This window comes from Callospermophilus lateralis, chromosome 2 (genome assembly GCF_048772815.1).
Source record: "Callospermophilus lateralis isolate mCalLat2 chromosome 2, mCalLat2.hap1, whole genome shotgun sequence".
NCBI lineage: Eukaryota > Metazoa > Chordata > Mammalia > Rodentia > Sciuridae > Callospermophilus > Callospermophilus lateralis.
In genome coordinates this window covers 181,394,579-181,420,535 of record NC_135306.1, presented here as the reverse complement: position 1 = coordinate 181,420,535, position 25,957 = coordinate 181,394,579, and the positions used below count along the sequence as shown (strand labels likewise).

At 52.6% G+C, this 25,957-nt stretch overlaps 1 protein-coding gene across 1 annotated transcript in view; it reads left to right on the top strand.

Moving 5' to 3' along the window:
- Abtb2 (ankyrin repeat and BTB domain containing 2) overlaps positions 1–20,952 on the top strand; it is a 160,184-nt gene extending 139,232 nt beyond the window's left edge. The window contains exons 4-17 of the mRNA XM_076844331.2: positions 3,753–3,905; positions 4,667–4,832; positions 6,595–6,684; positions 8,250–8,351; positions 9,934–10,030; positions 10,408–10,543; positions 11,997–12,226; positions 13,587–13,765; positions 14,012–14,117; positions 14,238–14,340; positions 14,789–14,879; positions 18,669–18,737; positions 19,283–19,396; positions 20,668–20,952. Of these exons, the coding sequence (XP_076700446.1) occupies positions 3,753–3,905; positions 4,667–4,832; positions 6,595–6,684; positions 8,250–8,351; positions 9,934–10,030; positions 10,408–10,543; positions 11,997–12,226; positions 13,587–13,765; positions 14,012–14,117; positions 14,238–14,340; positions 14,789–14,879; positions 18,669–18,737; positions 19,283–19,396; positions 20,668–20,865 (1,834 nt within the window). The 3' untranslated portion in view covers positions 20,866–20,952. The remainder of the gene's footprint in view (positions 1–3,752; positions 3,906–4,666; positions 4,833–6,594; positions 6,685–8,249; positions 8,352–9,933; positions 10,031–10,407; positions 10,544–11,996; positions 12,227–13,586; positions 13,766–14,011; positions 14,118–14,237; positions 14,341–14,788; positions 14,880–18,668; positions 18,738–19,282; positions 19,397–20,667) is intronic.
- The last annotated feature ends 5,005 nt before the right edge of the window (positions 20,953–25,957 follow it).

Here is a 25,957-nt window from a genome sequence, read left to right as displayed (position 1 = left end):
GGAAGCTAAAGCAGGAGAATCTCAAGTTCAAGGCCAACCTCAGCAACTTAACAAGACCTTGTTTCAAAATAAAATATAAAGGGCTGAGGGTATAGCTCAGAGCACTTGCCTAGTACATTCAAGGGCCTCAGGAGCAGATTCAATCCCCTGTACCACAAAAAAAATAAGAAGTATGAAAAGTGTCCTGAATCCAAAACCATCTGAGAGCCACTACTCTTGAGTTATCAGACCCAGGCAGAAGGACTGGGCAAGGCAGATTTCCTGGTCCTGACACCTACACTCTGGCACAGAAAGACTTGCAACTGGGCTTAGGCCTAGCAGAAGCAAGAAGTGGGAAATGGCCTTCTGCTTTGGGAAGGAACAGGCAGAGAGACCTTGAGGAAAGCACATGCATCAGTGGTCCTCAGCCTTGCTCCTCCAGGCCCTTTCACCCTGGACTTAGAATACAGTCATGGCCATTGCAGATGGGAATTTTTATAGGGATTTTCCAGAATGTCCAGTAATATAGGCCAGCTCTACTCAACATGCTCAGTGGGCTAGTTGAAATTACCAGAAAGGAAACAGCATCCTGAAACCCATAGCCCCCAGGGGCATGTTGCTGAGAAAGCCTGTGAATCGCTTATCTCTTCACCTGTTCCAGGACCTCAGGCCAGGGAGTGAGTTTGCTAAGGAGAAAGGCCTGACAAAGTTGGACTGAGGCAGGTACAGCCTTATTTGGCAGTGGATGGGTACTAACCACTACTCAGAAGCAGAGGGATGATCTAAATTTCTCTGTATTATAAGAGTATTGATCAAAGTTTAATTCAGGAAACAGAAACCGCACCAGGTATTTTAAGTAGGAAGGGATTTAATGAAGGGTATTGGGCACTAACAGAATTACGGGAAGGGCCTCAGGAGCAGATTCTAGATTGAGCCTTCAGGAATGGCTGCAAGGACAACACCTTAAAGCCAGAATCAGGAAGTCTTTGCTGCTTTTACCACCACTGCACTGTCTCTGGAACACAAGGAAGAAAGAAAGTAGACATTGGAATGTTCTGTTCGTAGAGGGAAAAAAAAGACCTGATGCTTTCATGACCTCATTTACTAACAAAAACAGAGGGAACACAAAGGTGGACTCTGCCTCACAGTCACTTACAGGAACTCATGAGCAGCATCTTAATGGGGAAATCTAATTTGAATGTCGAACCCCAGGTGCAAAGGAGTCTGGGAAGTATGGTTTTCAACTTTCCAGTGCCTAAGCAAGATGATATAATGGAGGCAGCATGAGCCAGTCCCCAGCATACACCCACTGAGGTTATCAATACTGCATTTTCTCATGTGCTGAGTTCTAAGAGGCATGAAGCGGGAGAATGAGTCAAGACACCATCTGGTTAGGCTTCATGATTTCCCAAACTCCCTCTTGGGTTTCCCATAGTGCAGCTGGGAGATGCCCACTTAGAGCTTTAGCAGCCGCACTTGGCACATCATCCTGGCTTCTGGCCACAATAGGAAAGAATGGCTGGCAGAGCCACCAGTTATCTTCTTATTTACACGTCAGTCACCACTGCTAATGGTTTAACCAAAATCGTCTCCTTAAATTAGGAGGACTGGTAGATACAAGTGTCTCTCTGAGCTTGTCTTCCAGCCTTGTAATGAATTTTTGAATGGTATTTTTTTGAAATTCACAAAAAAATATTTGGCAGGGGGAATTCACATGAGCAGTTATAATCAAGAGAGATCTTGTAATCAGAGGGATAATTTGTGAACGGCTTGTTTTTCCTCTCTAGATTACACAAGTTCCCCCATAAAGTTCTAACTTCCTACTCTAGTGAGTCAACACTGTGCCCTTCAAAATCAGACGTCATTCTTAACTGGGAAGAAACGTGACTTGGCCCATAACTGAAGACCTGGATGTGTGACGCTGATGCTCGTCCCTACTTTCGGCCATTCAGCAAACATTCACAGAGGATCTGTTGCACAGGCTTTGGAGAATACAGATGAGGAGGGCACCACTCCCGACGTTAGCAGGAACACTGGACACAGCTTTACTGCTGGAAGACTCAGGTCTAGGGGGTTTCAGAGCAGGAAGAGAGAGCTTTGAGAGAGAATTTGGAAGGCTTCTGGAAAGAGGTGACATTGGAGTGGGGCCTTGAAGGACAAATAGAATCTAGACAGGCAGAGTCGGAAACTGACCCCTCTGAGGAAGAGCTGGGAGTGGGCAGGGTGGGCTGGAGAACCTCAAGGGCTGCTGGTCAGCCACGTCCTGGTAACAGGTATTAAGGGCCAGAGAAAGTGGAGTGAGGCTTTGGGCCTCCTTGAAGGCCAGGACTCTGTAAGGCCTTTCCAGCCTGTGGCCTCCCTGTGTCCACATGGTAGACCAACCAACCAGTTCAGTGACACAAACCCAGATAGATTTTCTGTACCAGCAGAACCAGAACATCAGAATAACTTCCCAAAAGAGCACTTTCAAGCCACTGATTTTTCTCTCACTCACTCTGTGTGTGTGTGTGTGTGTGTGTGTGTGTGTGTGTGTGTGTGTTTTAAGCATCTTTTGCCCTCAAGGAGAGGAACTTTTAAAACTATGGCAATAGCCTGAGGTTTTAGAGACATGGGATAAGTGACAGGGCAGTCTCTGGTGGTCACCTGAAGAAACTGAGCAGGGAGAGAGCACATCTTTTTCCTGGCTGGAGTGCTTTGGAGTGTGTCAAGCGGAAAGATGGTGGCACACCGGCCCACTGCCTGAGAGCCCCGGGTATCAGGAAGTGGAGTGTGTGGGGCCTGGCTGCCTGCCCTGGCCTGGCGCCTGCTGCCTGGCTTAGCTTAAAAGGAAGGGTTGTGGGATGGGACATCAGGAGGGGCTGGGGACTTAGGAGGCCAACTCTTGGGCTGTCATCAGAGAGAACAGCCGTGAAGGGTGGGGTTCCAGGGCTGCCTTCTTGGGGGCCTGTGAGGGAAGCACACCATCCATTCTGGATGGACAGAGCAGGCTGGGTGACCATAGAGTCACCGTGAATGGCGCCCCCTGGTGGCGCATAGCATGCTTTGAAAGGAGTCCCCTGGAACTTGCAACTCAGCAGCTTTACTGGCGACCCTTCAGTTGTCCTGCACCATGGCCGTGGGCTTTTGGTGTCACAGAGGCCTCCTCAGACTGATCATCCCATAGGACTCTAGACTGCGACTCCTCCCTGAGTACCAGGCTGGAGGCCACCCTGGGCTGACCCACGAGGTTGTAGGGACCACCTCAGCCTGGGCTGCAGCCAAGGGAGCAATGGCCGTGAACTGTACACGTGTGGTGTGACGTGTCTCATCTCATCCAGCTGCCCCGGAAAACCCAGGCTGCACTCTACGGCAGTTAAAGACGGTCTTTAGGATGCTGAGGTGACAGTAGCGTGTCTAGAGTTTGGGTCTGCATCTACTATTCAGGGGACAACCTTTCCCCCCTTCAGAGAGAGAACCTGGCCACTGAATCCCTGGAGGGGGCAGGATTCTCCATTGTGCACACTGCAGCCTCCTTTCACTGCCATTTATAGACCCTGAGCTCTGCTTAGTACAGCCATCGTGGGAATTCCTCCTGACCCTTGACAAGCTTTCTGTGGAATGGGGGACAGTTGAGGTCTCTGAGCAGAAGGACCAGGTCCCCTCCACACCTCGCAGCCTGCAGGTTTTGGGGTGATTCGACTTCGTGGCCATTTTCTGAAACCATATGAACCCAAGGGGCCCCCTTGCTTCAGGAAACATCCCACCGAGACCTGACCTCTCTCTGCTGCTCCCAGGCCCTTCATGCTGCTGCCACCGCTGATGGAGTGGATGCGCGTGGCCATTACCTATGCAGAGCACCGCCGCAGCCTCACGGTAGACAGCGGCGACATCCGGCAGGCGGCCCGGCTACTGCTGCCCGGCCTGGACTGCGAGCCCCGACAGCTCAAGTAAGTACCCGTGTCTAGCCACTGGAAATTCTCCTCTTCTCCCTTTTTCCTCTGGTGGCTGGGAGGGGTCAGAGAGCTGGGGCTACAGCCCATTCAAGCTGCTCTAAGGGTGTTCTCTACAAATGCCAAGACCGAGTGTTGTCCAAACCCAAATTTATGGCCTCTGCCCAAACACCAATTATGGCCTCCTCGATCTGCATGGCCCAGGCCTGAACCATGCTCCACACTGACCCAACCAACGATCACAGCGGAAGCTGCCCATTGGGCATCTGCCATTTGCCCTCTATGGACGCACATTTTATCTGCAACTCTCCTTAGTGAGATTCCAGACCTCTCCCTACCTTTGGGACTTCTGGGCCTCCCCTGGAACTCTTAAAGAGAGAGACAGCGGCAACTAGAACTTGGCCACCATAAGCACACTCTAGGTAGAGGGCAGCCTGCTCTGAGCAAAGGTCCAATGCTTCCTCTGCAGAGCAGCCCCTGAGAGGTTATTTTAGTTCAGAGCTTGATCCCTGACAGTTGACAGCTCTCCGGAGCTCGGCACACTTACTTAACCTGTTTATAGAAAAACAAGTGTGTGCTCTTCTTGTCACAGAACATGGTGAGACCACCAGGACTGACCCAAGTGTTGATCCCAGTCCTTCCCCCACCCTAGCCATGCTCACTGTCCATGTTAGCCCAGTCCAGCTGTGTCGTGGGTCATTGACAGGCAGGGTCCTAGTATGGTCGTGCTCACATACCTCCTGGTCTCTTCTGTGCAGACCCGAGTGCTGTTTCAGTTCCTTCCGGAGGCTGGATGCCCGAGCTGCTACTGAAAAATTCAACCAGGACCTGGGTTTCCGCATGCTCAACTGCGGGAGGACGGACCTCATCAACCAGGCCATCGAGGCCCTGGGGCCGGACGGGGTGAACACCATGGATGACCAGGTAACTTCTGAGAGCTCCACGAGGAGGGGCTTAGGGACCAGACTCAGGGATTGACAAATTGCCAGAGACGTAGTCCCCTCTGTCAGAAACCTGAGAGTTACTCAGCTCTGTGCTTCAGAGAGGTGAGCTGTCTCCCATTCTAGATAGAATGTCAGCCTGGACGTTCCCGAGTACCCCTGGGACAACCCTGGGAATGTGACTTCTGCTTCCCTGTCTAGAGGACTGGTGACCATCTCAGCTGGTACAAGGCTGGGAAAGAGCCCAGAGGAGTCAGTTCAGCCTCAAGCTATGGATCGTGATCCCTAACACCAACGGGCCTGCTTGTACCAGGCCCATGGAAACCCTTTGCCTTTGTGGACTTGACATTCTAACTGGACCTCGCACAGGCCTCTCGGTCAACACAGGTGCCAGGGCTTCACAGGAGCCTTCATCTGACTGCTGTCCCCCTCCCTCAGCAGCACAGTGCGGAAGGCCGTGGACTTTAGCTTCGACAAACTGAGGGTTTAGTCCACCTTGGACAAGTCACAATACCTCCCCAGGGAGCTGTGGCCCCACCTCTAAGATGGAGTCATAGTACCGCCACGTGGGGTGATGCTGAGAATTCTCCATCTAACAGCTAGTGTATGCTCAGTAGATACTCACTCTGGGCTTTGCTATTGATGAGATTGTTCAGGTTGCTGGCAGTATGATGGTACTCCTATAATCTGTCCATCGGGGCCTCACTAGCCTCTGGATGTCCCTGAAGACGGGGTAGAAACAACCCGAAAGGGTAGTTCCTCCAGGGCTTGGAGCCTGCATTAAGCTTAGACTTGTGAACAGATGCATGGAGCAAAAAGTCAAGTGCGTGCACAGAGGGGTGAAGCAAGCCAAATTTTCATTCTTTTGCTGTTGACTTTTCTACAAAGGCTCAGCCTATTGTTCCTTAAACTTGGCGTTAGTAGAATGATGTGTGGGTGACAAGCCATTTCTGTATCTCTGGGCACTAGGCAAGGATTATGAGGTAAAGAGACTCATCTACACACCTACACCTGAGAGATAGCTCCGCACTCTCCCCCTGCCCTCATGTCACCCGCCATGGAGGCAGCTCTGGGAACTGCTCTGCCACACAAAATGGGAATCTCAGTCTCTCTCTTGTGACGCTGCAAAGCACCGGCTTCAGAGCTCACATGGACCTGGGTTCCTGTCCCAGTTCCGCAGTTAATTCCCCTTTTCAGCTTCTCGTCCATGAAGCGGAGCTCACAGTAGAGCCTGCCTCGCAGGAACAGCCAGTGACCAAACCAGCTGCTATATGTGACCCCACCATAGTGACCCCTGCCCTGGCAGGGAAGGTGGGTCCCCTGCAGTCCTCCTCCATAACAGTGGCGATGCCAGCCTACTCCCTGTGCTCAGCCCCGTCTATGTATAAACTCACCCTCTTTTCTGCAGCCCTGTGAGGTAGACACAGCTGTCATTCCTGTGCTAAAGAGGACGAAACTGAGGCCCAGAGAGGACTCATAACTTGTACAGTTTACAGTTCCCTGGGCAGAGGCAGCTGTTGTGCCCAAGTCTGGCTGTGGGGCCTTGCTTGCCGGATCACAACAGCTCAGCGTGCGGGTGCCGTGTGTCCAAGGGGCCCAGGAGGCACAAGGTGCAGGGGACCTCAAGATGAGCAGTTGGGTCAGGCAGGAGACCCACATCTGGCATTTCTGAGGCAAAGGTCTATGGGATATGAGATGTTGTGTCCTGTTCCAGACCACTGAGCACCTGCCTTTGGTTCGCGCAGGGTATGACGCCGCTGATGTACGCGTGTGCTGCGGGGGACGAGGCCATGGTACAGATGCTCATTGATGCTGGGGCAAATCTGGATGTCCAGGTGAGCAAGCGGCAGGATGGTGCCAGGCCCTCACTTGGCAAGAGCACCCCAGGGTCGCCACCAGCCAGGCTGTGGGTGATTTTTCAGACAACTGGGTTGATGTCTCAAGAGAATAGAAATAAAAAATACAGAGATCATAACAAAGAACAGTTTCCTTAAAATTTGGGCTGAGAGAGTGAGCTGACAGGAAAGAGAATGGCCAGGATTCTTTTTCTACAGAACCTTTCCCTGCTTACCAGCCTAATCCCAAGCCCTCCCCATCATACCCAAATACTTCTCCCTGTGTTTGAGACATAATGTGGTCTTCTGCCATCTTTTGCCCAAGAATATTTACATCATTAATTGGACATCTACCCTTTTAAAGTTTTTAGTTATACCTGATAGTAGAATGTATTTTGACAGAATATAAATATATAAAGTATAACTTATTCTATTAGGTTCCCACTCTTGTGGTTGTACATGATGTGGACTTACCGTTTGTGTATACAAATACAAGGCCAGGAAAGTTATGATCAATTAATTCTACTGTCTTTCCTATTCCCCTCCCCTTCATTATCCTTTGTCTAGTCCAATCTATTTCTATTATTCCGCTTACCAACCTCCCTTTAGGTTAGCATTCACAAATCAGAGAGAACATTTGGCCTTTGGTTTTTTCAGATAGGCTTATTTCACTTAGCATGATATTCTCTAGTTCCATCCATTTACTGGCAAATGCCATAATTTCATTTTTCTTTATGACTGAGTAATATTCCATTATATATATATATATATATATATATATATATATATATATATGTACTAATATATTAAAAATCACATTTTTTATCCATTCATCCATTGAAGGACATCTAGGTTGTCTATTGTGAGTTGAGCTGCTATAAACATGGATGTGGGGCTGGGGATGTGGCTCAAGTGGTAGTGCACTCACATGGCATGTGCGGGCACTGGTTTGATCCTCAGCACCACATAAAAATAAAGATGTTGTATCCACCGAAAACTGAAAAATAAATATTAAAAAATTCTTTTTTAAAAAAAATGGATATGGGGCTGGGGATATAGCTCAGTTGGTGGAGTGCTTGCCTAGCAGGTACAAGTCCTGGGTTCCATTCCCAGCATACTACTGCGTCACTGTAGTATGCTGTTTTTAAGTCTTTGGCATATAGACTGAGGAGTGGGATAACTGGGTCAAATGGTGGCTCCATACTGCTTTGCATAATTGGTTGCACCAATATGCAGTCCCACCAGCAATGTGTGAGAGTACCTTTCTCACCATATCCACACGAACATATATTGTTCCTTGTATTCTTTATAACTGCCATTCTAACTGGAGTAAGATGGAATCTCAGTGTAGTTTTAATTTGCATTTCTTTAATTGCTACCCTTTCTGAGCCTTATCCACATAGTGCTCCAGGTAGATGTTACCAATTGAATGTAGAAAGCACTTGAATTGACTCCAGTTCACCATCCCTGCAAGGCATCCCCTTCATTAAGATGCCTGTGTCACCTGCCCAGGAATGTCACCTACCTTAAGGTCATCTACCCTAATCATGTGTTGTTTTCTCCAGGTTCCAAGCAACTCTCCCAGGCACCCCTCCATCCACCCCGATAGCAGGCACTGGACCTCCCTGACATTTGCCGTGCTGCATGGACACATCTCTGTAGTCCAGGTGAGCCCCTCCCAGGTGCACAGCATGTCCCTGCTTCCCAGGTGGACTGGGCCCCAAGAATCACCCCAGTATCACCCCTAAGGGAGCAACTGCTGTGAATCAGACCTCAGAGAGACTGTTTAAGGCTGGCTCTCTGATCAATAAGGCAGCAGCCCATCCAGTGTGCCTCGAGAAAGGAGCAAGTAGGATATGTGTGAAGTTGTGGGAAACGAGAACCAGACCCAAGAAGAACAGGGTCAGGCATCAGTTCCTCTCGTGCATCCCAGCACGTGCTAGGGCTTCTCACCTCTGACCTCTGTGTGTCACAGACGATCTGGCTCTATGCCTTGGCGTCCTTCGAGTTCTGCCCCCTCCCCATGTATAGTCTTGGTCTGTTCCCAGGTCCTGAGAGAGGACAGCTGGCACAGCTCAGCTGTCAAGCCAAGCTACATTGCTGCCCACCTTGGCCTAGGATACCCCGCTGGCATGGGGTGGGGTGGGGGTTCTAGGAGTGGAAGCTGTGGGCAGAGCAGCAAGCACACGGCCACACACTACTCAACTCCCAGGTCCTCAGGTCACTGGGGCCTGCAGGGTGTCCTGGCCCTTCCTCATGGAAGCCCATATTATCTCTTGTCCCCTGATAGATTGGAAGTTCTGAGGGCACAGATTGTATCAAGCTTATCTGTGTTTGTCAACCTAGCCCTGACCTATAGTAGGGACTCCAAGTGGTCATTGCCTGGCTGGCTACCTCACCTGGCCTGCTTTGCAGTTACTGCCCTATGAGCACCTGAGCAGAGGGCCCGTAGGGTGTGCCCCGGGCTTGCCTGGACTGGCACCCAGTTTCGCCCTGTTGGGCAGGCCTTCCCCTCCACGGCCTCTGCACTGACCCAGGCGGTGGGAGTGACTAATTTCTGACTGACAAGCCTCCAGCAGGTGGCCCCCACCGCCCCCACAGATCTGAGAGTCAGCCTGGGCAACGCCCCTGCCCAAGGGCCAGGCCCAGCTCTCCTGGAATTGGTTGGTATCTGTTAAGCCTGCCCGTGATGGAGCAAGGAGAAGCCATTTGTTGTCCTGGATAGTGTGTGACATTCTGCCCGGCTCCCTCACTTGCCAGCCTGGGGTACTAGCTCTTGAGCCCATCGTGGGCTGAGCTGATTCACTTCATTTAATCTCGGCAGCACCACTGGGCAGGCCTCTCCTCCCATCTTGCAGATAGGGAAGACTGAAGCTCAGGGTGTTGATGTCCCTGCCCTGGTCACTCATGGTCAGTGGCCAGCACGGCACCCTGTGCCTCCCAGGGCCTCAGTTTCCCACTGTAGGTCACAAGTGACTCTCTCTACTGTCATCTGTGTGAGTTCTCAGAAAGGTAACTGATGCATTTGGGAAAACATTTGAAAAAGAGCAGTGACTCATAAGTTCATGGCCTAGGTTCACAAGAGTGGAGTTAAAGCTTCTAGAATTTCTGAGCCCTGAGGGTAACCAGGAGTTCTAAAGGTCCAGTTCTTCAGGGGCCAGGATGAGCTGTGTCTTGATCACATGCCTGGGGAGAACTGTCCCCCAGCCCCCCTGTGCACTGACTGATGTCCTCCCCGTGTCCTGGCAGCTGCTGCTGGATGCCGGTGCCCATGTGGAGGGCTCAGCAGTGAACAGTGGTGAGGACAGCTATGCGGAGACACCCCTGCAGCTGGCCTCTGCGGCTGGTAGGTACCCCACTGCCCTGCCCAGCCAGGCCTCTCATTTCCGGGAGGCTCCGTCTACCCTGTGGAATCACCAGGGCTGGTCATTTGGCCACACACTCCCTTTGGGATGCTTGAAATCCATCCTTCTGGGCCACTCGGGGCTTCCCCTTGTCCTCATCCATCAGTGTTTCTGCCGACAGGTCAGCAGGGGAGGTGGGGCAGGACACACCTTCCTCCTCTCTACCTCTCACCAGCACTCCATCTGCACCACATGCAGTCGGTGTGGCTCCCCACGCCCGTATTCAGAGTTTAGAGTGCCCCTGTCCCCATCCCTTTTGCCTCAGCATTCCCGGTCAGCCACCATCTCATTGTCCTGGCGTTGACCCCTTATCTTTTAGGGAACTACGAACTGGTCAGCTTGCTGCTGGGCCGAGGCGCCGACCCCCTCCTCAGCATGCTGGAGGCCAATGGCATGGCCTCCTCCCTCCATGAGGACATGAACTGCTTCAGCCACTCAGCTGCCCACGGCCACAGGTACCTGCCCCCAGGGTGCCTGCCCCACTTGACCTGGGGGCATTAAAACAACCTCTCAGCAGCCTGGATACACACACCCCAAGTGGTAGCAGAAGTTTCCAGAAGCTAGAGCCTGTGTCAATGAGAAAGATGCAGATCCACAGGGGCCTGAGACAGTGGAGGCCTGGAGACACTGGTGGTGGGTGGCTCAGAGACTGGAACTGAGTAGACAGTCCCATTTTCCAATAAGTTGGCTGCAGGGCCTGCTCAAGATCACTTCCCCTTCATGCTTGGTGGCAGTTTCAGGGTACCTTAGGGACTTTCACAAAGTGCATGGCTCACCCAGGTGGAAGCTCCTGTGGCTCTGCAGGAAATCACATTTTGCTCCAGAAACAGATGGTGGATCTTCCCAGGGTTTTAACAGAGCGTCAACAGTCAAACTACAGCAAGACCGTCCTGGGGTGGCGGGGCAGGCAGAGGAAAAAAGAGATTATTAGAGGGCAAAGAAGGAGCCAGAAAAGAAGGGCTGGTAGGCCGGTCACCTGCTTGCAGCTCTCAGGTGACTTCTCACCACAAGTCTTGTGTTCTTGCAGTGCCTGGTTCCCCATTCTTGTCCTCTGTACTCACCCACCTAAATTTACCTCCCTTCTGGTCCTCTCTGCCCCACTCTGCACTGTGTTTACCCCCCAGTGGCCTCTCTACCCTGTGGGCAGCTGTTTGTTTCTCTGCCTCTCTGGGACACAGGCCTGTGCTGTGAGTTTGGAGAGGTGTGGAGAAGGCCTGGCCCCTAGGTGACATTTGGGTCCCACTGTGCTGTAGCCACCCCAGGATGTCACAGGAGGAGGCTGGTCTGCACTGCTCCCAGCGTGGCCTTGAGCAAGATGTGGTCGGTCATAACCTGTAACTGGTGAAGCCTGGGGCACTTGTGGAGCCTCCTATTCTACATTTGTATGAGTTCCACATAGGACAGCGGGGTGGGGGTGGGGGGCGGACTGCTTACTGTCTTATTCGCTTCCTCCTCATTGACTTGAGAACAAATGTGGACTGCCTAGGTGTGTCCGTTTCAGGCACTTTTATGTGTGCTGCTGTACAGGAGTTGCTGCCACGCGTCAGGCTCTGCAGGTGCACAGTGGCTTAATGTCAGCCCCTGGAGAGGGTGATGCTAGTGCCCTGTCCTACAGGTGACAGAGCAGTCAGGGCTCAGTCTATGTGAGATCCCATAGCCAAGATGTCAGGGACTGGTTAACCCCAAAGCCTCTGATAACCTCAGTAATACAGGATAGCAGAAGGGTGGGGTTCCTTGCACCCTCCCTTGTCTCTTGCAGATGGCTGGAGATGGGTACCAGTGTGGGAGGGGAAGGAGCCCTCAGGTGCCCTGCAGCAGCCCATCTGGGCCACAAAGCACTAGAAGGCCACTCAGATGGGCACTGCCCATTCATGTAGGGGACCTCAGATCTTATCCTTTGGCCCACAGGAATGTCCTGAGGAAGCTCCTGACTCAGCCACAACAGGCCAAAGCAGATGTGCTGTCCCTGGAGGAGATCCTGGCTGAAGGCGTGGAGGAAAGTGACACCTCGAGCCAGGGCAGCAGCAGCGAGGGGCCCATGCGGCTGAGCCGAACACGCACGAAGGCCCTGCAGGAGGCCATGTACTACAGCGCAGAGCACGGCTATGTGGACATCACCATGGAGCTGAGGGCACTGGGTGAGGCCCCGCAGGTGTGCAGACATGCACATGCACACAGCAAGCACACCTACACCTAGGCACGCAGTCACCCAGCAGGCCAGAGGGCTGGGACCTGCAGGGTAGACCGAGGCCTCTGAGCAGCTGAGCACAGGTGTGGCTGGGACATGTCTGCTCCCTGACCAGGAAAAGTGATGCCCTGGGCCTCAGATGGTCCTTAGCAGTGACAAATCAAGAGGTCATGGCCCCATGCCTTCTAGTGCCTCTGGCCTGCCCTCCTCCCTGGTCACAGCCCAGAAACAGAGCACTGGGAGCTTCTGTGGCACCCTGAGGATTTGTACACAGAGAGTCACCAGGTCCGGTTGCTTGCCCAACCTTTCAGTGCTTGGGTGTACAAGGCTGAGGACTTTGTGTCCTTCAGGGAGGCTGGTCAGACAGACCTACTTGAGCCAGTATGTTAGCTGCACACCATGCAGTACCCGAGTCCCAGATGCCTCTCTTCCCACGGGTTTAGTGCTGATGATCCTCAAGAATGGGAAGGCATCACCCAAAGCATGAGGCCTGGTACCCACCGTGAGCACTTGGTCTGTGATAGCAATGTTGTTATTACCCGGGGCCATAGTGCACAAACCCTCAGGACTGGGCCAGAAAAGCCGCGAGGCAGCTCTGCTGGGAAATGGGGACATCACTCCTGCCCAGTGTGCTGGCCCCACCCACCTCCCTGGGTCTCTGGGCAAGGCCACGGGGCCTTTTTAATTCCATCAGGCTGCGGGGTGAGAAGCTACCACTCTAATTGCCAGGAATGACTGGTTTTTGTCTTGAACTTCACATAGCAGTTTTAAATTGCTCTGTGGCCCCACTGACACACTCCAGGGAACTGGTAAACATTATACACTTAGATGTGCACTGGCATACCAAGCTGGCTGCTGGGAACCCCTCTGTGATAGGACAGGGTTTGTTTCAGGATTCTGTATAGGATGGGGCCCTTGTTCTTGAATGTCCTGCATACTTTCTGGGGTATCCACGTCTCCCTGGCCACTCTTCCAGAATTAGTGGATCTTCCCCAGCAGATAATTTTAGGGCCCAACAAGCAATGAGGAAAGAGATCCACAGGTTTGGTGGTGGATTTTTAGAGATTGGATCCCCTGCACTTGGGCTGAAGTCATTCTTCCACCTCAGGTGACGAGAACCTGAGATGGGCCTCTGGCTGACCAGTGAGGCCTCTACATGAATGAGTGTTCTCATCACACAGCCACACTGGGAGTTGTCACTCAGCTCACAGGGATGGGGCAGGTGGCCAGGTAGGGGTCACAGTGAGAGCCTGACACAGGGTCTGTGCTGAAGTGCTTTGCGAGGTGAATGACGCCTCCCTCACTGGCAGGTGTCCCCTGGAAGCTGCACATCTGGATCGAGTCTCTGCGGACCTCCTTCTCCCAGTCGAGGTACTCGGTGGTGCAGAGCCTGCTGCGGGACTTCAGCTCCATCAAGGAGGAGGAATACAATGAGGAGCTGGTGACCGAGGGTTTGCAGCTCATGTTTGACATCCTCAAGACCAGCAAGGTAAGTGTGACCAAGCCATGGGCACCCTAGCACCGGGGCTTATCCAGCCTGGCTGCAAGGGCAGAGGCCAAAGCTCTGTCTGGGCTGTAGCCTGGCCGCTGCAGGAACAGGCATCTCTGGCCAAGCCAGTTCCAGCAGAACAAGACAGCGGTTGCTGTAATCCTAGCCTAAACCTTGAAATAAACTGACATATCTGCAGCAGTAGAGGGGCAGTGGTGGCTCATGGGCCCTCTCCTCCTCCCACAGAATGACTCAGTCATCCAGCAGCTGGCCACCATCTTCACACACTGCTACGGCAGCAGCCCCATCCCCAGCATCCCAGAGATCCGGAAGACCCTGCCAGCCAGGCTAGGTGAGGCCTGTCTCCTCTTCCTTTTCTCCCCTTTGTGCCCCACCCATCCCCTCCCTCAGCACACTTAGGAGCCCTGGAGGTGGGCACCTCCGCCAGTTTCCCATCTTACCCTTTTCACAGACCCTCACTTTCTGAACAACAAGGAGATGTCGGATGTGACCTTCTTGGTGGAAGGAAAGCTATTTTATGCACACAAAGTCCTGCTGGTGACAGCTTCTAACAGGTACGAGCCACGGGTAACAGCGGCAGCTAGTCAGATTGGAGGTGCTAGAGCAGAGCAGCCAGAAGCAGTAGCACCTGCAGGCCCTTCCTGTCACCAGAGTTCCCTGTACCCCTGGTGGGGGGCAGGGAGCTGAGACAGAATGCATAGCAGGCACAGTAGGAGCAGGGCCCAGAGTGTAACAGGAGAGCTCAGAGGAAGGGCTGACCGTCCTGCTGAATTATTGCTTCTGAAATGAAGAGGCAGAGTTCCACCAGAGTCATCAGCCCAACCATCATCCCAGGATGATATAAAATGTCACTTGCCTCAAGTTATTTTGGGAACACAGCAGTCATTTTTATAGTGCTCCGTCTTCCAGTTGCTGGTCAGGCGACAGACGGTGCCTTCCGCCACGATGTTGGAGTGAGAAGTCATGTTCAAGCCTCTCCTTGGTTCATCTTTTTTGCCCCAGGTTCAAGACACTAATGACCAATAGATCAGAACAAGATGGGGACAGCAGCAAGACCATCGAGATCAGCGACATGAAGTACCACATTTTTCAGGTATGTAGCTCAGTGCTGTGCTCTTCTGGGACGGGGTGCCTTCCCCCAGAGCCTACCCTTGTCTCTCTGGGGTTAGGTACAGCTGTGAGTTGGCCTTGCTCTTCCACTATCCCTCGTGCCCTTTGATTTTCGTGGTCAGATGAGAGTGTTCAGGTCCTCCCGTGTACAGAGAGTCATCCCAGTGTGGGGCTGTGGCTTCAGAGCCTGTCATGGGTCCTGAACTTGAAGCTCCAGACCATCTTCAGATAGGCATATGCCTGAAGTGTGGGCCCTTGTATCAGCGTGAGCTCCCGGCAATGAGCCTCCTTGAGGGCTTGCTGGAAACAGGCCCTGGCCCACCCCGGCCTCCTGCCCCAGACCCTACACCTTCATAAGCTGCCCAGGTGGGTCACTCACATAGTGCAGCTGGGGAAAGGCTGGTATGGGAGGCACTCCATTCCCCAAGCATCAAACCCTGGCCAGGCAGGAAAAACTGAGGAGCCTCTCCTGGTCACAAAGGATCAGGAGGACATAAAGATTATGTGGTAAAACTCCAGTCCAGGCAGGGTCTGGAGGAGGATCTCTGGCTGAGCTCCTCCGGAGGCCAAGAGGGTTTCATCTAAGGAAAGAAATAACAGAAAGTACAGCATGGCATGGATGTACAGGGAGCCACCAACAGAATGGCTTATTTCCTTTCCCATGGTCCCTTGAGTCACATGTTTACTATAGAGAGGTAACAGGATCTCCAGTCTCAGCAAGAAGAAATGAAACAGAGGGGTATGCATGGGGTCTGGTGGTGCAGGAAAAGGGCATCTCCCCCAAATGTGGGGAGATGAGGGGGCACATCTTGCTGTCTCAAGGACCAGTGAGAAGGAGCTCCAGGTAGAGGGAACAGCAAATGCAGAGGCCATGGGTTATCAATTCGGAACCACCAGGAATAAGCCATGGCCTAAAGGACTTGGACCCATCGACTGGACTGGGGAAGCTTCAAAGGCTTTGGTGAGGATGGGCCCTCATCACAGCACAGCTATAGGGGTCATAGGCATATTGTTATCCCCTTTTGGCTGATGAATCAGAAGCACAGAGAAGTTGAGTATTGGCTTAGGTTACACAGTTGAGAAGTGATAGAGCCAAGATTCAAACTTCAGACCTGTGCAGCATTTACATTTAGAAAGGACCAGAGGGCATGACTCTACCTGGAGCCCCAGCAGGAGATAGAGGGAAGTGGACCAGGGTGAATGGATGGGACGCAGTAACTGACCAGGGGAGAATGGGGGAAGCAGGGAAGAGACCCTAGGTTCTGGCCTGAGTGTGGCGGCGTCTCCCCTTCCCTCTTTCTCATCCCTTGTCAAACTCAATGGGGCAGCTTCACATACTAGTTTGGTCCAGAAACCCAAAGTTCAGGTGAGGTGGAGAACACAGTGGAGTCATAACAGAGGCGGATTTGGAGGAGAGGCAGGGATTGGTGGAGAGTGGGGACAGAGTGACACGGCTGGGACATGTGGAGCTGGCTGCCCAGCAAAGAGGTTAAATAGGAACAGGACCAATATTTGTGGCACACATGGCTTTGAAAGTACTGCCTCCTCCCCAGGCCTCTGAGGCCGATGGTGGACTTATCCCTTGGGGTCTATGTATACAGACTCTGCAGTTAGGAGTGGGTGTCCTGCAGGAGAGGCCCCCCAAACATCCACTCCTGATTTCCAGATTCCCCTGGAGGGATCAGCCTACAGCCACAAGCCAGGATCAGGGTTTCCTAACAGAGCCACCCCCAGATACCTCAGTAGCTCTCATAGAACTGAGAGGGAAGGAAAGAGCTCATCACCTTTGTTTTCTAATGGAGGAAACAGAAACCTGAGGAGATCAAATCTCATATAAAGATAATGAAAATCACATATTACAGATTAAAATATCCTAGTCAGATTTTTTAAAACACTAAATTAACTGGATGTGCTGGTATATGCCTGTAATCTGAGCAATTCAGGAGGCTGAGGCCAGAGGATCACAAGTTCAAGGTCAGCCTCACCAACTAAATATTAAAAGCGCTGGGGATGTAGCTCAGTGGTAAAACATTCCTGGTTCAATCCCAGTACCTACCTGCCAACCAAAAAAAAAGTTTAAATTAATTTTAATATGTAATTACTGAGATGTTTTATACCAAGATTTCAAAATACAGTGTGTATTTACACAGCGTATCTTAATCCAGACGAGTCACATCTCAAGTGCTTGGAAGCCTCATCTGACCAGGGCTAGCATATTGGATGGTAGGTCTAGAGACTTAACAAGCAAGGTAAACCTAGGCCTTTGAAGAACGGCCCCAAAGGTCCCAACCCTGCCATTCTGACATGGCTTCTGAGGTCCTGTCTCTGCAATACAGTCTCCTGGTGGCCCACTCACAGCAGAAGGAAAGCCTGCCATCCCTCTACAGCTGGTCCTGCCTGTGGCATTTCCTCTGGCAGCCCTTAGGGCAGGAGACCCCATCTGCTGGGGGCTGCCAGGCTATGCAAAATTAGCCTCCCTCCGCAAGGCTCCAAGGGAGCAGTGTCTGACCTGGCTTCTGGGGACCATATGCATCGTGAAGACCCCAGGGAGGTCCACGCACTACTGCTGGCAGGGGCTTACAGAAATCAGCTCCTAAAAGCCAGCATGAGGTGGCCTTCCAGGCTGTGGCAGGGGACCACAAGCTGGCTACCTAGATCCCCAGCCCAGGCCCTTGCCAAGGGGCTGCTCTGAGGCCATCCCTAGCAAAGAATCCTGGAAGATTTGACCCACCTACCCTGTTCCAACCCTGGGCATCTAGCATCTGTGCCTTGTCCTGTAGGCACTGCCACTCAGCACAGGAGGGCTGAGACATGCACCATCGCAAGGGACAGAAGTGCAATTATAATATGGCTATGCAACCTCTCTCCAGGGCTGCACAAGGCCCACGAGGCTCACTTTCCTGGGGACAGGCTGATGTCTCCCAGTACCTGGCCCCTGCAGGATGCTCCTCTTCCCACCGCTGGGCTGTCTCCCAGACCCTCTGGTGCCTCTCGGGCCTGAAGGCCAGTCCTAACAGAGCCCAATTACAACGGCTGGAGGGGGCTGGAGGGCTGGAGCCTGTTTACCTAGTCGCTTGCCAGGGCCCTGCTGGGGCTGTTTCTTCAGCCAACCCGAGAGAATTGTTTTTCTTTTTCCCCTGGGAACCTCACCAGGATCCAGTGTGATGGCAGAGTTTGTAACTTAGATTTAAAAACTAAATATAGCTCCCCTTCCTCTGGCATGGCAGACCCCCCACCAAATTCCTGAGAGCCCCAGGCAGAGACGTGAGCCCCAGATAAGGACCTAGGCTCTACACTTTGTTTTTAGGGGACAGACCTGCCTGAGTGTTCACATATGGCCTTCTGAGGGTGGCAAGTTAGGCAGTTGTCCCCTCAGAGACTCGCCTCCCTCCTGGCTCCACGTGTAGAATTTAAACAATACAAGCCAAGAGCAGTGTGGAGACACGAGTGGCTGACTCAAGCCAAGCCCCTTCTCTCAGGGCTCTCAGGGTTGTCATGAGGCTAAAGGGAAGCCCCACCCACCCCAGGGACAGAAGCCCATCATCCAAGGAAGGTGTCAGGAGAGGGTCTTGGAGATGGCTGCAGGAGGTGGCATTTCAGGGAAAACACAGCATTTGAGAATCTCACTCTGAGCAAAGAGACAAAGTTAGGGGAATGCAGCGAGGCAAGATGGGAAGGCCCAGGGGAGCAGCCAGAGTGGCACCCTGGGGGCTGGGTATGGACCTGCACACTGTGTCTGAGTGGTTCTCACCAAGGGCCTCTTCTGTGGCAGATGATGATGCAGTACTTGTACTACGGAGGGACAGAGTCCATGGAAATCCCCACTGCTGACATCTTGGAGGTGAGCAGAGGGGCAGCGTCCCTCATCTTCTCTGCATGTGTGCTCTCCAGCTCTAGGCGCCTGTAGGCCTCAGCTCCACTCTCAAAAACAGCATTTGGAGGGTTAAGAGGGGAGGAAGGTGACTTCTGTGAGGACCTTATGCTTCCTTGTTGGATCCTTCCTTTCATCTGCCAAGAACAGTTCTGAAATAAGTTTGGAGACTGGGAATTGTGTACAGCACTGAGCCCACAGGTTAAAAAAGGACAGATGGGGACTGGGCCTCTCACTCACCTGGCCACTGCTGGCCTGGGGGCTTGGTTCAGCAGCTTATGTAGATGAAGCATATGACTCAGACCTGACATTGTTTGTCACCCATTCTGTGCCTCCCCCATTGTCCCTGTTAATACCCAGATGGCCTAGAGCAAAAACAAATCCAGGCCATCACCTCTGCCCCACAACTGAACAACGAGGCTGGGCCTAAGGCTTGGAGGAAGCAGGGCACACTCTCTGATGCCCAGGCCACAAGCCTGGCACAAGTACTCAAGTCTGCTTTGCCTCCTTACCAGCTGCTGTCTGCTGCCAGCCTGTTCCAGCTGGACGCCCTGCAGAGGCACTGTGAGATCCTGTGCTCACAGACCCTCAGTGTGGAGAGCGCTGTGAACACCTACAAATATGCCAAGGTGAGCATTAGGGACACTGAAGCCACCTCCCAGTCACACACTACTCCACTGGCTCTGCTCAGTGGCCACACCATGGGAAGGGCAGTGGAGGGTGCTGAGGTGTTAGTAGCAACCCCCTCTGTGATCACTGCCTCCCACACATGGTCATATTCCAGCTTGGCCACACCATGGAGCTCTGTGGACCAGAGAGGTAACCAAGTCTGTGTCAAATCAACTCCTCAAGTTCCCTTGGCTTCCTCCCACCACCCCGTCTTCCACATTCCAGCAAACAGTACTGTAATCTGCTTGACTCAAAACCCATTAGTTTTGATTTTTTTTTTTTTAAAAAAACCTCCCACATCTTGGTCACCTACTTCTGATAGACATCAACAGTCTGTCCGTTCCATCTCCTGTCCCCACCCTGCAACCTCATCTCTGACAACTGCCTTGGCCTCATCCTCCTACTCCCTTGCCTCTCTTCTGCCATCCAAAAGGTTCTTTTGAAAGTCCAAATGTCACCCCCTAATTGAGGCCCTCAGAGGTTTTCCACTGCTTGCAAACTAAAGAGTCAACTCTCACAGTGCTCCCCAGGAACCACAGCACAACCCCCGCCTTGACACACTAGCCTGCCCTCTGTTTGCCCAGGTCTCCTGTGACAACCATTCCCTCTTCCCAAGTCCAGCCCTTTATCTGAGTCAGATGTCCCCAGACCTCCCACAAGCCACCCTATCACTCTAACATCACCAGCTTTTATCTCCTTCGCAGCCTTGGGCACTGTCTGCAATCACCTTATCTGGCTGATTCCTTGACTGTTGTCTCCCCCAGCCCAGAACATTAGCTGCAGAGAGCCTCGTAGAGACGTGACCTCAGCACCTAATGCCCAGAGCCAGCTGACGTGTGTTCAATTAAGTTATGAGCATCCACCAAGTGGGCACTCCTGTGCTAAGCCTTGCGCTGGACGCTAGACAGTCCCTTCTCTTAGCAAGGGGGATGACTGCTATTCAATAAGATGTCACTCGTGTGACATAGGCAAAAGAAAGACTTCAATAATACTGTTGATGGCACAGTTAGGACTTGAACCAATATGACCTGCTCCCAGAAGGTGCTTATGGAAGGGACTCAGATATGGGGGAGGTGGCCTCAAGATGCAGATGGGGAACACTTCCCCTGGGGCCAGGGCAAAGTTTAAGCTGGGCTTTGGCCCTGGGTGGGTGACATCTGGGGTTGAGGTTGGGGGGCAGTTGCAGGTAGTCTGTGCAAGTGTACCTCACCCCTCTTCTCCCTGCCCACAGATCCACAATGCCCCAGAACTGGCCCTGTTCTGCGAGGGCTTCTTCCTGAAGCACATGAAAGCCCTGCTGGAGCAGGACGCCTTCCGGCAGCTCATCTACGGCCGCAGCAGCAAAGTACAGGGCCTGGACCCGCTGCAGGACCTGCAGAGCACCCTGGCTGAGCGTGTGCACTCCGTCTACGTCACTTCCCGAGTGTGAGGCAGAAGGGGGAACAGCTGGCCCACACCATGGGGGTACAAAAAGGTGCCAGGAACAGAACCACCAGGGCCCTGAAGAGGAGACATAGGCGCTCATGGGGCTGTTCCCTTCCTTCCCCCAGACACCCACCCTGGTGTTGATAGATCCTGGGTAGGCAGATGGCCCTGAGCCAACCCATCATGCTAGGCAGCCTCAACCCTGAGCTAATAGATCCAACAGCCAGTGACTGGCAAAGGGGCGTATGGCACTTCTCTGCACATTTTTACCTTAAGGACTGCCCAGCACCCCCACCGCATGCCCTTTCCCCTCAGATAGTTCAGGAGCAGGTCCGACCTACCCCTGCTCCAAGCTGTACCTGCCCCTGGGCCTCACTGAGCTCTGATCATCGAAGCTGGGGCTCTTGGGACGGTAGGCATACTAATGAATGTATAGAATGTAACCTCTGAGCCCAGACCATTCAGTGCAAAAGCTGGTATTTTCATAAGTGTCCAGAGGAAAGGCCGCCCAAATTCCCGCACCTGTCCTTCAGGCTGTGCCTTTGAAAGGCTTGGCAGGGGCCTGCTTTGAGTCTTCCATTTTCTCTGGAGCCTGGGCCGACAGAGACCCTCATTTCAGGACTGCTAACTTGCAATTCCAGTTGATGGCTTCTGAGGCCAGGGTGCTGGCAGAGCTCAGTGGCCTTAGCTATGGCTGCTGTTGTTAGGGTCCAAAGTAAAGCGGGGATTCTGGAACCTCAGGCCTAGACCTAGGCTACCTGTTGGCTCAGGCGGCAGCACCTACTCGTCCTCCCTGGCTGAGTCTCTCAAATGAAAGGTTTCTTTAACTCAGGACTAGAGAGAGGGCCCACTTCTCACTGTGGCTCTTGGGCAAAAAGGACAGGGCACTGGTGGAAGGGCTGGGAGAAGAGGCCCTTCAGCAGGGTCCCCCCACAACTTCCCAGTCTTTGGGCTCTCCTCCTGGGGTAGAGAGACACCAAAAACTGGCCTGTTTATTATGGACCAGACATTGGGGCAACGTCAAAGACAGCTTGCTCTAGGTGGAGCCTGGCTGCACCTTAGAAACTATTTATTCATCAAAAGCCCCAGGCATTTTCAGGAGATGTCACTTGCTCACCCTGAAAAGCCCCTGGGGCTTGCAATCCTAGAAAATATTTTCAACTAGCTGCTTGAGCTGGATGTACAAAGGAATAGGTGTTATTTTATTGCTGTAATATTGTACGATACAGTAACTGTATATTAATGTCACTTATTGTAAATGTACCATGGTTTTATTAACAATAAACTCATTAACAGTAACTTTGGCCTCAGTGCTCCTGGTAGAGGATTGCTGTGTCAGGGGTTGGGAGGGGCCAGAAGGATTAGTTCAAAAACCCAGAACTGAGTTCCGGGTCTCTCCCAGGGCAGGGGGTGGGGGGAAATCCCCTTCCAAAGCAGTGCTGTGGTCACACTCACCTCAGGAACCTCTGTCTTGATCTGTCCCTCACTAGGGCTTGGTTATTCTCACCTGTAAAATGAGATAGATGATGATTTATTAAGCACAGATGTGGCATCAGACTGGACAGGAGCCAGACTGAGAAATGGGAGAGGTATGGGGGCTTTCCTGACCTCCAGATCCAGGAGGCCCTTCCACAGAAGGGATGAAGGAGCTCTGTGGATATCCGCAAACTGCTCACACGGTACCTCCACGCAGGCCTGGCCTGATGAGAGGTACCTGCCCCTGAGGTGGGGGCTGCTGCCTGTACACTCTGCTCAATGGACTGTGCAAGTAGAGAGACCCTGGCAGACAGTGGATGAGTATGGTAAGCCAGTGACTCAGGACCAAAGTTTTTCTAGGCCCTGTTGTAGTTTTAGGTGCAAATTCCAGGCAGAAATTTTTTTAAATGTTCCTAGTCTATAGACTAAAGAATAACTCCTCTGGTCATTGGGAACCTGACCCAGAGTGGCTGTGGTTCAGTAAAACACCAGGATTCAGAGTGGGGAACGACCTCCAGCAGTCAGTCCCAGTCCAGGGAAAGGCCTGTTTCCTGGCTTTGCTGGGGTGGGGGCCAAGCAGGGTGGTTTGAGGCCCAGCTTGGGCACTGGATCCAGCTGGGTGAGGGAGCTCTGCACCATGTAGAACACAGCGCCATCTGGGGGCCACAGGGAGGAAGCACACTCAGCACCACCTTGTACGGAAGCCCTGAAGGTGGTGGAGAGGATGTCCCTCCCCAAGACTGGTGATCTAGAGTGGCTACCCTTCAGGAGTCTGTGTCCAACCCTCCCATCCCAAGCAGGGCTACTTCCAGCCTCAAAGACAAGGTCTAGTTATGCTCTGGTTCCAGGTGGATCAGTGGTTCTCTTGGGAGAAGAGGCTAAAAAGCCCCTCTGAGCCTATGTATAGCAGAAACACAAAGGTTTAAAAACAACAACAAAAAAAGACTTTCTTCTCATGGGCTGGGAAGTATCTGCTCACTTACCCCAGCAGCTGGATTCCCTATAATCCAGGGCCACTGATCAGGATCATGGTGGGGCATTTCTCAGCTGCCAGCTTCAGGCTACTAGCATCCAGACAGGCTGCAGGGAGAGCCGGTAACTTCTCCCAGGAGCCACAGGGTACCCAGCTGAAAGCATGAGTTCAGTACACAGAGTTCTCTCTAGTGCACGGCACTGAGCGGGCAGCATTTGCACAGCAGGTACCTGGGCCTTCACCCCCTAAGGAGGTCCCTCTCCAGACACCAGGGGTGCCAGAGTCGACCCTGGGCCACCTTCCTTCTAGATGGTGGCCTCTGTATCCCCCCCCGCCCCCCCCCCCCAGCTCAATACTTCACTTTCCTTTCTGCACTCTGCCTGTTACCCTTCCCCACCAGACCTCCCCCATGCCAGAGGCAGGGTGGTCATAGCTTTCTCCAGAGCCAGCCAAAAACACTACCAGGAAGCCCAGGCCTTTCAAGCCCTTTGCAGAAACTGCTAGTTTTAACCAGTTGTTTACAGAATCAAGAGCATCCATCCCCTCTCCCCAGCCTGGGCCCCAGGGCCTTCCTTGGAGCTGCCCCTCTCCAGGCCCCCAGGCTGCCTACTGTTTGTAAAGGCTTCAGATAATGAGCCTACATTTTTCCAAGGTGACGGTCACTTATTTCTGACCCTCCCCCACCTCCCAGCCTCAGCAACCCCTTTGTGTCTCCTGGTCACTCCTGAGTCCCCTGGGACTGGCAGACTAGATGAGCTGTGGAAGCCAGGAAGCCGGCTAGCACAAGCCCCTCCTGGCTTGGGGGTGGGGGAGGCTATTCAGGAATCCTTTGTTCAGGCTTCTCAGCCTCTTCCCTGTACCCTAGAGACAGCATTCAGAGATGGCCTATCTGAATTCATTTTGCAAGTGACATCTCCTGCGCAACAGTAGAGCTTTACAGATGTCACCGTCTGGGGGCCAGATGGTGAGGTCTGGGGGAGGCTCGTCCTTTCAGGTTTGAAGGAGAACTCAAGAGACTGCAGAACACAGAGACCCATTTAGGAACACTCCCTTTGCAAATAAAAGAGCCAGAACTCCACACAGCTGGTGGGACATTGACTGCCTTTTTGTGTGCAGAGGTTAAAGATATTTCACAAGTTAGGCACCTTGTCTCAAGACATGGAGCTATCACCCTGAACCAAAGGTCCAGTGCAGGCATGCTCTGCTGTCCACACAAGACTTTTCTAGTTCAGGACTGCTTAGAAAACAGCAAGCATTTGTCTTAGAGCTGGCATGTGGCTGAGCAGCTCCCCTCGTTAGATCTGGGTATTGGCACTCGCTATGCCAGTTATACAGTGCTAAGCTCTTCCCCATCTACTCTAGCATACCACTCACACATGACACATGAACCTGGAATGCAGACAGAGTGAGGTCACATGTCCACTTTCTGTTGCTGATTCTAAATACCTGAAACTGGGTAGCTTATAAAGAAAGTAAGTTTCTCTTACAGTTCTGAAGGCTGAGAAGTCCGGGTTGAGGGGCCACATCTGATGAGGGCCTGCTTGCTGTGGAGACCCTAGGGAGCCTGAGGAAGCACAGGGCATTGCACAGCAAGTGGGCTCATCCGTGGGACAGGATGACTTTAATAACAGTCCCTTCACAGGACAGAGCCTTCCTGACTCAATCTTCTCTTACAATAGCACCTCTTCATATCTCACAATGGAGATTAAAATTTCAATGCAAATTTGGTGTGAACATTTGAACCATAAGTGCCCAAGGTCTCCGTGAGGGTCAGGGCAGCATTTATGGGCACCTGGCTCAAAGCCTCTCACCTTGTACCCCCGAGCAGTGCCAGCTGGACAGGCTGCAGGGCTGGAGAATCTCAACAAGGGCCTCCTTACCTGGCAGATGATGTGCTCAGTAATTTAAACCATCCTCTCTGGCCACCCAGCGCTCACTCTGCTTTGGGCCCACACTTTGCTAAGGCAGGCAGGCTCAGGCACCCACCTGAAGAAACAGATGAAGTTACCTTCCCATGTCCTTTGAGCAGACCTTCCTGAAGTCCCAACACAAGGTCTGCAGCAGGAAACAGCAGATCCAGGAAACAAAGGCCCCCTCACCCAGGGCCCCATTGTCCCAGACAGGAGTCACAGCAGTCTTAAGAACAGGCATGGAAGCTTGCACTTCCCCCACTGGGACGAGTCCCAGATGTCGTGAATTTAATACCCTCGCATCCAGCCACCACCCTTCCATTAGACTTCTACCAGCCCAGGTCACATCCAGAGTGGAGCAAGGTTAAGTTTGGACTCAGCCTAGACAACAAGCCTCCATCACTCGGGTTACCGTGTAAACCAGACACACACCAGTGTACGTGTGAAGCCACCAGATAATTTCTGTCCCCAAACAGGATGGACCAAAAAAACCTAATAGGAGCTAGGAAGGAAAGGAGGCCCAGCTAGCCGACTCCTGGCCCCACAACACCATTCTCAGTACCTGCCGATTCTCCCACAGGCTCCTGGGCTGGGAGCTCGAGCATGCTGCCCATCCTTAGCCTTGACACCAAACCCTCCAAATTCTACCCAGCAGCCCAGATCCACAGGAGTAACAAGAAACAGGGTAACAAGCAAATTCAGAGACATGAATTTCAGAAGCATCCACAGGCAAATAG